This window comes from Vicia villosa, unplaced genomic scaffold (genome assembly GCF_029867415.1).
Source record: "Vicia villosa cultivar HV-30 ecotype Madison, WI unplaced genomic scaffold, Vvil1.0 ctg.000857F_1_1, whole genome shotgun sequence".
Lineage (NCBI taxonomy): Eukaryota > Viridiplantae > Streptophyta > Magnoliopsida > Fabales > Fabaceae > Vicia > Vicia villosa.
Window position 1 is genome coordinate 549,134 of NW_026705386.1, and position 11,283 is coordinate 560,416.

Sequence of the window (11,283 nt, forward strand, 5' to 3'; positions counted from 1 at the left end):
TTGGGTCATCTTTATTCTTAGCTCCCTTTCTTGTTCGAGGATTTTTATCTTTGGAACCAATTGGTCTACCACGCTTCAGGCGTGGTTGAGACTCATTAGATTTTCCAACAGGGATATCAATTTTTATTGGAGCATTTGCAGCAGGTATATATGATTTAGTCACACCTTTTGGATCAGTGAACGCATTTGGCAATTGATTTGCTAAGTTTTGCAGGTGAATTATCTTTTGAACTTCTAGTTCACATTGTTTTGTTCGAGGATCAAGGTGATATAATGATAATTCATTCCAACTGATATCTTTTTCCAGCTTCTTATTCTCTCCCCCTAATGCTGGAAAATTTGATTCATCAAAATGACAATCAGCAAAACGAGCAGTGAATAAATCTCGTGTTGTTGGTTCAAGGTACTTTATAATAGACGGAGATTCATATCCAACATATATTCCCTTCCTCCTTTGAGGACCCATCTTATTGCAATGTGGTAGAGAAATTGGAACATACACCACACATCCAAAAATTCTTAGATGGGAAATATTAGGTTCTTTACCAAAAACTAATTGTAAAGGGGAAGAGGTGTGGTAACACGTTGGCCTGATGCGAATTAATGTTGCAGCATGCAAAATTGCATGTCCCCAAGCAGAAACTGGGAGCTTGCATCTCATAATCAGTGGTCTTGCAATTAATTTTATTCGTTTAATAAATGATTCTGCAAGTCCATTTTGTGTATGAACATGTGCTACTGGGTGTTCAATGTCAATCTCAATAGACATACAATACTCATTAAATGCTTGAGATGAAAATTCTGCAGCATTATCAAGACGAATTTTCTTGACAGGATAATCGGGGAAATGAGCTCTTATTCGAATCAGTTGAGCTAGCAATCTCGCAAACGCCTAGTTACGAGTTGACAACAAACAAACATGTAACCATCTAGTTGATGCATCAATTAAAACCATAAAATATCTAAATGGTCCACATGATGGGTGTATTGGCCCACAAATATCACCATGTATACGCTCTAAAAAACTGATAGATTCATTTCCAATTTTTGTTGGTGATGACCGAATTATCAACTTCCCCTGTGAGCAAGAGCTGCATGAGAACTTATTCGATTGAATAATTTCCCTACTCATTAATTGATGACCGCATGAATTTTCAATTATTTTTCGCATCATTATAACCGGGATGGCCCAACCGGTCATGCCAAATTAGAAATTTATCATTATTTGTAAACTTCTGGTTTACAGTTGCATGTGCTTCAGTTGTACTAATATAAGTGTAGTACATGCCAGAGGATAAAGCCGATAGCTTTTCCATTACACATTTTGTGTCTGAATTGTGTTTTGTAATACACAGATGTTCAATCCCTCCATCATCTCCTATTTCAATATGGTATCCATTTAGGCGGATATCTTTGAAACTTAATAAATTTCTATGGTACTTGGGGGAATATAATGCATTATCAATGTGCAATATTGTTCCACCACGTAACAACATATGGGCTCTTCTGGAGCCTTCAATTATTTTTGAGGTGCCAGAAATAGTACTGACATCAATTTTTCGATTCACTAAATTAGAGAAATATCTTTTATGCTTGAGAATTGTGTGGGTTGTTGCACTGTCAGCAAGGCACATATCTTCATTACTGGAGCTAGTATCCATATTCATTCTAAGAACAATAATAATTTTTTTAACAATAAGTTATAAGCGCACATTAAAAACACAAATTATTTAAATAGTAAATTATGTAAACAAACAAGTAGAAAACACACTTTATTATTATTAGTAAATAAAATTCAAAACATCCATAAAACTTAAAAAGAAAATTTCCATAAATTTTATTTCTTGACACTTCCATCTCCAATAAGGTGATCAATTTTTCCATCTGGATCAGCAAAGAAGTCACCAATATCTAAATGGGTAACATCCATATTACCGTAATCTGGATCACCATCTTCATTAGCAAAGTGAGTCTCGATTCATTCCTTTTTATTTTTCAGTGATTTTTGATAAAGATCAACAAGGTGTTTTGGAGTACGACAAGTGCGACTCCAATGACCTTTTCCTCCACAACGATAGCAAATATTTTCATTTGTTTTGCTACTCTGACCCTCTTCAACATTTTCCACTTCGGGTGGAAATATGTGTTTTTATGATTCCCATTGCGACCACGATCAAAACCAAGACCATGAGCATAATTACGACCACGACCACGTGCGTATGCACGACCGCGACCACGATTTTTCCTATAGTGGTCGTGCCTTGCCACATTAACTTCTGGGAATGGAGTTGTACCAGTGGGACGGGCCTCGTGATTTTTCATCAATAGTTCATTATTTTGCTCAGCCACAAGAAGACAAGATATTAGGTCAGAATATTTAGTAAACACCTTTTCTCGATACTGCTGCTGCAGGAGCGCATTAGATGCATGAAAAGTGGAAAATATTTTTTCTAGCATATCTTCATCAGTTACTTTTTCTTCACATAATAATAACTTAGAAGTTATTCTAAACATTGCAGAATTATAATCACTTACCCTTTTAAAATCCTGCAGACGTAAATGCATCCATTCATATCGAGCTTTTGGTAGGGTAACCGTTTTTTGATGATCATATCTATCTTTCAAATTTTTCCACAAGACATGTGGGTCAGTTACGGTAAGATACTCATTTTTAAGATCCTCGTGAAGGTGACGACGAAGGAATATCATGGCTTTTGCCTTTTGTTGATCAGATGATTTATTTCCTTCTTTAATAGTGTCACCGTGACCTTCTACGCTTAAATGAATTTGGGCGTCTAGGGCCCATGTCAAATAGTTCTTTCCCGAAATATCAAGAGCCCCAAAATCTAATTTTGTAAGATTTGACATACTTAGTAGTTCTATCATAAAAATAAAAGAAATAAAAATATTATAATGAGATAATTATCATAAAGCCAATATTAAATATTAATATTTAAAATACTATATTTTTTTAAATTCTAATATTTAGAAATAACACAATAGTAAACTAGATTGTCACATTAGTCTTAAAATTATCTGTTTTTTTTTTTATAAAAAAAAAATTAATTTAGTGACAAAATACATCTTACATATACAAAAAAATAAAAAATAAAGCATTACGAGTTCTTCATGAACTATACAATGTTATTTCGCTATCCTTCAGGGATGCTTTGCTTTTGTTACAAACAATAATCTAAAAATTATAACCATCCTCCTGGGATGCGTTAAAATTATAATCATCCTTCTGGGATGCAAAAAATTATTTCTTCTTTCTCTAATTCAATTCCACCGAATAAACAAAAATATTTCTTTCATACTTTAAGCCAAATCCACCTTTTAATCCTTTGACACAATTACATTTATTTGTGCACTATCCATCAAAATTGGAATCATTGTAAAGCCACATGTGTTATCCACAACCTCAACAACATCAACCCATCTTACTTAAAGTTGAGTTGCTACCTGATATTATTTTTTATATAATATTCTTAAACATACATCAATTATATGACAAATAAAATTACAATAAAATTACATAATCTTAACCATAAAATTACAATAAAATCATTGAACAATAAAATTACAAAATTTTAAATGTCCTAATATGATTATATTTACTGAATATCATAAATATAAAAAAAAACAATGATCTCCTCCAAATCATACCTGAGAGCGTCGTGCTGATAACGTATTATGAACTAAATGAAACTATATAGAGATCAAAAGATAGGAAGAGAAGAGAACAAGCAACATTGTATTATATTCTTCTCAAGGGGTAACTTTACATTGTAATATGGGTCTTATTTATAGGACCCAAGGGAGGTATAAAATCATGTACATTAAAGTGGAATAGGAAGATGAACAATAAGAAGAGGGATGGACATCCACTGGTATAAATGTTTATAACACAATGTATATTTTATAAGTCTTTTTAAAATTTAGTGTGTATAAAATATTTCTGAGTTCTATTTTTAATTAACATGGAATTTGAGATAAAACCTTGGCACAAAGTGGACAGATGTCAAAAATTTGGTGTTAGACATTCTGAATAACGACTTGACTCATGGAATTGAACTAAATTTTTATTATGTTGATCTTGAAGTGCAGAGATTCAAAATTTCTAAAGGAGTTCAAACCTATCAGCATGTGTAACGTTGTCATGAAATTGCTAACCAAGACGATAGCTAACAGAATTAAACAATTCTGTCAGAGATCATAGATGAAGAACAAAGTGCTTTTGTCAAAGGGAGATTAATCAAGGATAACATTCTAATTGCAATAGAGTGCTTTCACTGGATGAAAAAGAAGAAGAAAGAAAAAAAATGAATAATTGCTCTCAAGTTGGATATGTTGAAAGCTTACGATATAGTGGAATGAGATTTTATGGAGGGAATTGTGGAAGCTATGGGGTTTCCAATGAATATGGTGAAACTAATCAGAAGAATCATTGCCTCAGTCTTCTACCATGTTTTGATAAACTCACAGCCTAATAGGAAGTTTTATACTGACCGAGATCTCCGTCAAGGGGATGCCTCTCCCCTTACTTGTTTATTTCTTGTGCAAATGTCTTCTCTAAATTGTTGAAGAAGGAAATAAAATTCAATGACATTCATGACTTGCATGTGGCGAGGCAGGCCCACAAAAATTTTCACTTGTTTTTTCGTAGATGAGAGCATGCACTTTGTTCGCGCTAACTCCAGGGAAAGTAGATAGAAACATGGAAACTCTCTCAACCTAGCAAGCGTAATCAGGTCAAATGGTCAACTTGGAGAAATCAGAAGTATCTTTTAGTCGAAATATGCTTGATGAAATCAAAGACATGATTCATAACAGGATGAGCGTAAAGATTGTGATGTCACACTCGAGATACTTGGGCCTCCTGGTGGTTTTTAGAATATCAAAGAAGGAAGTCTTTTTCTTTTATTGTTGAGGGCGTGTGGAAGAAGATAAAAGGATGGAACAAAAGGTTTCTCTCTAAGAAAAGAAGTTTTAATCAAGACGGTAGCTCAAGTAATTCCAAGTTCTATCATGAGTTGTTTTAAATTTTTTGAAGGTGTGCACAAAGATATTGAAGCTTTGATGGCTAAGTTTTGGTGAGGAGCTAAGAATGGTGAGAGAAAACTACAATGGGTGATCTGGGACGAATTGGCAATGGCGAAAGGAGTAGGGGCATGGGGTTTAGAGGAATATGTGACTTTAACTCAAGCCTCCTAGGTAAGTATTTCTAGTGAATCCAGATAGAGGGACAGTCCTTGCTGGAGAAAGTCCTTAAGAGAAGATACTACCCCATAACCACGATCCAAAATACCAACATAGTTTTTATCCCAAGTTATGTCTGGCAAAGTATCTTAAGTACTATAGAGTTTACTAATGAGCAATTTATTCTTTAATTGGTGGCTGAGACTGCATTTAACAGAGCTAGCCCAAATTTGAGGGTGAGGAAAAGGCATATTATGATCGAGGATCAAGACTATTTCCCAAATGGTCTTAACATAATTCAGGTGGATGACGGTGTTTCCTCAATAGAAATATGGTATTCTCGCAGCAAGCAAGAAGGAGGAGAGTAGTGCTAGCTCGAATTCTGCTGAATCGATGGGTATTAGATGAGGCCTACAGTTAGCTTTGGAGTTAGAGCTGGTATTGGTGCAATCAGACACCTTTAGTGTTGTTGACTATGTAAACTCTATTAATTTCTCTATTGCTTTAGAACCCGTAATCCTAGATTGTTCTATGTTATATAGTCACTTTAATATAACTTCTTTGATGTACCTAAATAGGAGTTTGAATGTTCATGCCCACAATATGATAGGTGTTGGTTATAAGTTAGGCACTAGAACCTAGTTGGGTTGCATTCCTCAAAGTAAATATAATTCTACATGCATGTTTTTGGGTTTTCTTTGATTAGATCAATTGATTAGTCTTTTTATAAAAAAAAAAATATATGGAATTTGAGATTTTTTAAGTGTATGTTTAGATTGGCGGTGCACATAATTGAGTGTAAAAATGAAACAAAATTAATTTTGGAGGCAAAAATTACAAATTTTAACTCAAGTAAAATAAATTCTAGAAACAAAATCAAATTTCTTTTAAGAGTTTAATGGTTATGCACTGACAGTGTAAAAAAGTTTTACACTGTCATCCAATTAAAATATAACGTTTTGCCATGTCATACAAATTTTTTTAAATTTTTAGTCTGACTTATCCTGATTCATGATCGTTATTGGCTGACAGTGTAAAACTATTTTACACTGTCAGTGCATATCCCTTTTTTCCTTCTTTTAAATAACTAAACACTTTAATATTGCTCAGAATCAATTTTATATCTCTGATTTTGAATCATGTAAGAACGGAACTAAACATAAACTAAATATTTCACAAACAAAAATACTAATTTCTCTAACCGAATACAATAGACAACAAACTTCACTTTCAAGTAAATTTAATATTGTTACACTCCAAAGCTGAAACTAAATAAAACTGATATACAATTAATCTCTATTTAATTGTGGTTTACTTAAAAATTCTCTAAAAGAACCACAAAAAACATAAAACGATTCTACAATTTTTTCTTTTAATTTTATATGTTCAACCTACGACAAAAGAAAAATAACTGGATGAGCACAAAGAGATGCCATAAGGTCGGTGTAGAGGGAAACTTGGCAAGGCATGTGTATCTACAACATGAATGATGACAATAAGCTAAGGACAAATTAATTTTAACACTTAACGTGTGCATCACGTAAACGTCTCTTTCACTTCCACTTGTCCTACAATAAATAGTACACATTACACAACTCTCATTGAACAAAAAGTCCCAAAACTTTTTTCTTTCAAAATTGTCCTTTTCCATTTGCCATTTAGATTCTATACTAAGATACTGCAAAAGGGTAGTTTTGTATTTTCATTTGTATAGGACAAAATTGATGGCTATCTGACCCACTTGGTTGTAACCTGGAAACATCCATATATGTATAGAGACACTAAAAAAAAGTAGCAAACTACCAAAGTTGACCTTGACCAGTTTACCAATAAAAAAATAATAATAATCTAGCAACCATATTTGACCAAGTATATGGTATCAAGTTCAATTCATATGTGAAAATTGTTCTAGTATTATTTTGTTTGTAACATATGAATATGAAACAAAGGGAATCAAAAAGTAATGAAACAATTGAAAAGACTATAGGAAAATAAAAGCTGTGAAATGTATACTATACCAAACCTATGGTTGTATAAATTTACAACTAAAAAACCAAACTTCCAAGAAAACAAATCCAACAAATCAATGGAATGAAGTTTTTTCTTATTTGTAAAAATAAATAAAATTCTAAAATCCCTTTTCTTGGTGCTATACCTTCTAAAAATGAAAGAATAAGAATCCATTCAGCATAGCAATGACTCGAAAAACATGTCATCTTTAGGTTCCTCCTTGGCTCGAGAGGAAAAACCATTGTCAGACATTTGTTGTTGTTGTTGCTGATGTTGTTGCTGATGCTGTTGTTGATGTTGTTGCTGTTGTTGTTGTTGTGGATTCATGTAAGACTCCATTGGATTCGAGAACCTTGAAAATCCGTAGTTTCCTTGAGGCTGCAGCATGTCTAAGCTTAAAGGAAGGGATTGGGACAATTGTGCTGGTTGCTGTGGCCTTAGACTCTGTAGTGGCATTATGGAAGTGGCTGCATTGTTTGGATTTGAAGGGTTGTTTGGCGTTGGGCGGTTTATGGAATTGTTTCCGCTTCCGCGAGCAGCAGGGACATCATGGTTGTGCTTCCCTTCATATGTTGTGATCACGGCCCGTAAATCATGGGAGGCGCGCTCAACGTGTTTCCTCACTGGACAACCTGGGTGTGTACATTTGTAGTAGCTCCTACAACACAAAAATGAAACACAACATTAGTTAGTATAACACAGTCTAACATTGACATAACATTGACACAGACACATCAACACTAGTAATAACTTCAAATATCGTTATCATGTTGTGTTTGTGTCAGATACTGAAAAGTGTCTGACACAGACATGTCTTTAATATGAAGTGTCAGTGCTATGTTAATGATGTGTGAGAATCAGGTACACTAAAGTTGCCGCATTTGACTAAGTAGCCAAATTAGATAAGTAAGTAAAATTGGTAGTGCTACAATTTATAGCCTATTGTGAAGTTTCCCAAAAAGCAAGCCATTATTATGCAAATGTACCTAAAAAAAGATAGAGAAATAAATACAATTCATCATGTGGCAGTAATGTGTTTTCCACAATTGACCATGAAGCATTTCTATATTACTAACATGGGAGTGAGAAAATCCATCACTGGATACTCAAATTAATACTCTTAATTAATAGAACTTCAAAAGTAAAATTAAGAAATAGGACTAAAGTAGAATCAAAAGTGAGTGTAATTTATTTTTTTACCTTGGATTTGGATTTCCCTTGACAACTTTCTGTCCATATTTCCTCCATCTGTAACCATCATCCAGAATATCAATGTCACTTGTTGTCTGAACAACAACTCTAGGTTCCCTCACTGTTCTGCTCCCAGGTGCAGAAATTCCCTCATTTTCACCATCAGTTTTCCTGAAATAAATAATTATGCAAAAATAAATTAGCCCCGAAAAAATAAAAGCCATAAATGACAGAGTCTCTGCAACAACATCGCAACTGCAATTTAAAACCATAAATGAAATTAAAAAAAAAAATACCATCTTTTAGTATCAGGCTCATCATCATCATCTCCAGATCTACTCTTCTGATGAGAACTCTGCTCAAAATCATCATCTCCGCCAACTGATATCGACGAATTCTCAGGAGTAGCACCAGAATCCATTTGGCCATTACCAAATGAACCATACGGTTGATCAAGCATTTCATTTCCATTTTGATTAGCAGGAACAATCACAAGAGCATTCGACGAGTTCTTCCTAGTAGATTGAGGCTTAGGATGATTATGAGTACCCTTATAAACAATCTCGGTAATCTGTCCCTCGACCGATCTCTCAACTTTTTTCTTCGTAGGACAATTCGGGTACGTGCATTTGTAATAGCTTCTTGGATTCTCACTTCCTTTCACTTGTTTCTGTCCGTATTTTCTCCAATTGTATCCGTCGTCTGATTTCTTGCTCAAGGTTTGAACTTGTTGCAGCGGTTGGTAGTTGTTGTAATCAGATTGAATTCCATTGTTGTTCATCATGGTGTTGTTCATTTGAACATTGGCAAACTCCGGAGAATAAATCTGCATAGCATTGTTGTTGTTTTCACCTTGTAGCATATTGGTTCCAGATGAATAACCTTCTTGCTTTGTGCTTTCTTGATAACTCCATGGCTGTTGCTGTTGCTGTAACATCAAAAAAAAAATTGAACATGTTTAGAGCAATAACATAGTACTAAAAAAAACATAGAATTTTGCATAAGTGAGAATTTCAAGGAATCACAATGATTTTGTTGGATTTTAAGCATTCAAACATTCAACATATTGTTGATGACTATTGGACGGTGAAAAAACACATAAATTTATTTTATTTTATTTAAATATAAAATCACGAAGTTTAATTCTTCGTCTGATCTTGATCGAACAATCATCTATACAATAAAACTGTACCAATGAATGACATTTTTAACCGCGGTAAATTCAAATTCAATATTTTTTTAATCTTAAAGTATAGTTTTTATAAACCAAACCAAACAAAACAACTAATAGTCTAAATGTGCAATAAATGCTTATAAAATCGGTTGCAACAAACATACTTGTTGTTGAATTCCAACGTTTGATGATTGAAAAGATGTGTTGGATGCAGTAACAGCAGGAACTTGTTGGGTTTGGAAAGAGAAATTTGCAACTTGTTGATTCCCCTCAGAATTGTTCTTCCAATTGTAGCTATGAGCAGCATAAGCACCAGTTGTAGGAGATGGCAAAACCTGTATTTAAAAAAAAAACATGTCCATAAATTCACCAACACAAATAAAAAAAATAAATTAACAAATCAACTAAAAAAGAATCATAGTCAAAATCTTTTGTATATAGCATTAAAATCATTCAACATATCCTTAAAAACAAAATCTATTACCATCAACAATAACAACAAAAAGTTTAAAACTTTCCTTTGTTCAAATTTTTCTAAGCAGAAAAAAAAACATGTTCAACATCATGATGAAGTATATAAAGTTCAAAACTTTCATTTTTTAATAAAAAAAAAACATTAAAAGCAAACATAAAATAATGAAAAGTGAAGAGAAAAGAAGAAACCGACATTGTTAGAGTTCAACAAAACAGGCGAATCAAGTAGTTCAGCCGGGCTCAAACCAGGAGGGATAGAAAAACACGAAGAAGGAGAAATCAGAGGTGGTGACAGAGGCAAAGAAGGAGGAGGTGTAGACTTGAACTTAGGAGCACCATAATCACTTCTTGAGTTGTTGTTGTTGTTAGTGTTTTCATTGTCATCAAGAGGAGAAGCTAAAAGGTCAGAGAAAGAACTGGTCATGATGAAAGGGTGAGAGGTTGATGAGAAGGAAAAATGGTTGAACGAGTTCAAACCATTGAGATTATTAATATTATTATTATTATTGGTATCTAAATTACTAGATGAAGATGCCATATTTTAGATTTGGAAAAAGTTTTGAAAATGAGAAATGGAAGAGATTAATATAAGGAGAGAAAACAAAAGGGAAGGTTCATGTACGTAATGTATGGTTTGTGTTTTGATTGGGTGGCGTAATTTCTTAGAAGGTTGTGTGAAATGAATGGTTTTCTTTGACCATGGAAAATTTGCCATTTTGCCAATAACTATATCATTTTTTTTTAATTTTTATTTTTTTAATTAAATGTTTTTTATTTTGGTCAAAGATTGTGGATTTGACTGGATTGTATGGTAGTAGCTAGGACTAAGATATTACTTCTTTTTGTGAGAAAAATTTATGTTACTCTTTTTGTCCTAAACCATTTTAGTAAAAATTACTACTAGTAGTTTTTTGGATAATCCATAGGATTGCTATTTTAGTACTATTTTGTTCAAGGTTATAGTAAAAAAAATCTATTTATATTTATAAGAAAATAAAAAAATATATTGAAATATTGTTTTTGTTTTTTCTTTAAATAAATTTTATTAAAAAGTGTATATAATTTTTATTATTTATTAATTATGGAAAAAGTTAGAGAAAATAAATTAAATATAATTTATATTAAATTTTATCAAAATAAAAGGAAAAATGGTTTTTTAAAAAATATATTTTTTAAACAATATTAATAAATAAGATAATAATTGTTTTTGATATAATAAATTAATTGTTAAAATG

The 11,283-nt window shown here is 32.7% G+C and overlaps 2 protein-coding genes across 2 annotated transcripts; both read right to left on the reverse strand.

Moving 5' to 3' along the window:
- Nucleotides 1–1,995: 1,995 nt before the first annotated feature.
- On the reverse strand, nt 1,996–2,868 carry LOC131631709 (uncharacterized). The gene has a single exon (XM_058902473.1). It carries the CDS (start codon nt 2,866–2,868, stop codon nt 1,996–1,998), a length of 873 nt encoding a protein of 290 aa, XP_058758456.1.
- A 3,542-nt stretch (nt 2,869–6,410) lies between these two features.
- On the reverse strand, nt 6,411–10,662 carry LOC131631693 (WRKY transcription factor WRKY24-like). Its single transcript, XM_058902460.1, has 5 exons — nt 10,242–10,662; nt 9,739–9,909; nt 8,697–9,328; nt 8,410–8,571; nt 6,411–7,867 (listed from the first exon to the last, which is right to left on the reverse strand). Exons 1-5 carry the CDS (start codon nt 10,584–10,586, stop codon nt 7,384–7,386), a joined length of 1,794 nt encoding a protein of 597 aa, XP_058758443.1. The 5' UTR covers nt 10,587–10,662; the 3' UTR covers nt 6,411–7,383.
- Nucleotides 10,663–11,283: the final 621 nt, after the last annotated feature.

Bases quoted from the DNA above. Each gene is read 5' to 3' on its own strand.
- LOC131631709 (XM_058902473.1), bottom strand. From the start codon at position 2,868: ATGTCAAATCTTACAAAATTAGATTTTGGGGCTCTTGATATTTCGGGA.
- LOC131631693 (XM_058902460.1), bottom strand. From the start codon at position 10,586: ATGGCATCTTCATCTAGTAATTTAGATACCAATAATAATAATAATATT. The intron at 9,910-10,241 runs GTCGGTTTCTTC...TTTTAAATACAG, and splicing joins TTTTGTTGAACTCTAACAAT to GTTTTGCCATCTCCTACAAC. The intron at 7,868-8,409 runs GTAAAAAAATAA...TTTGTGTTGTAG, and splicing joins AAGGGAAATCCAAATCCAAG to GAGCTACTACAAATGTACAC.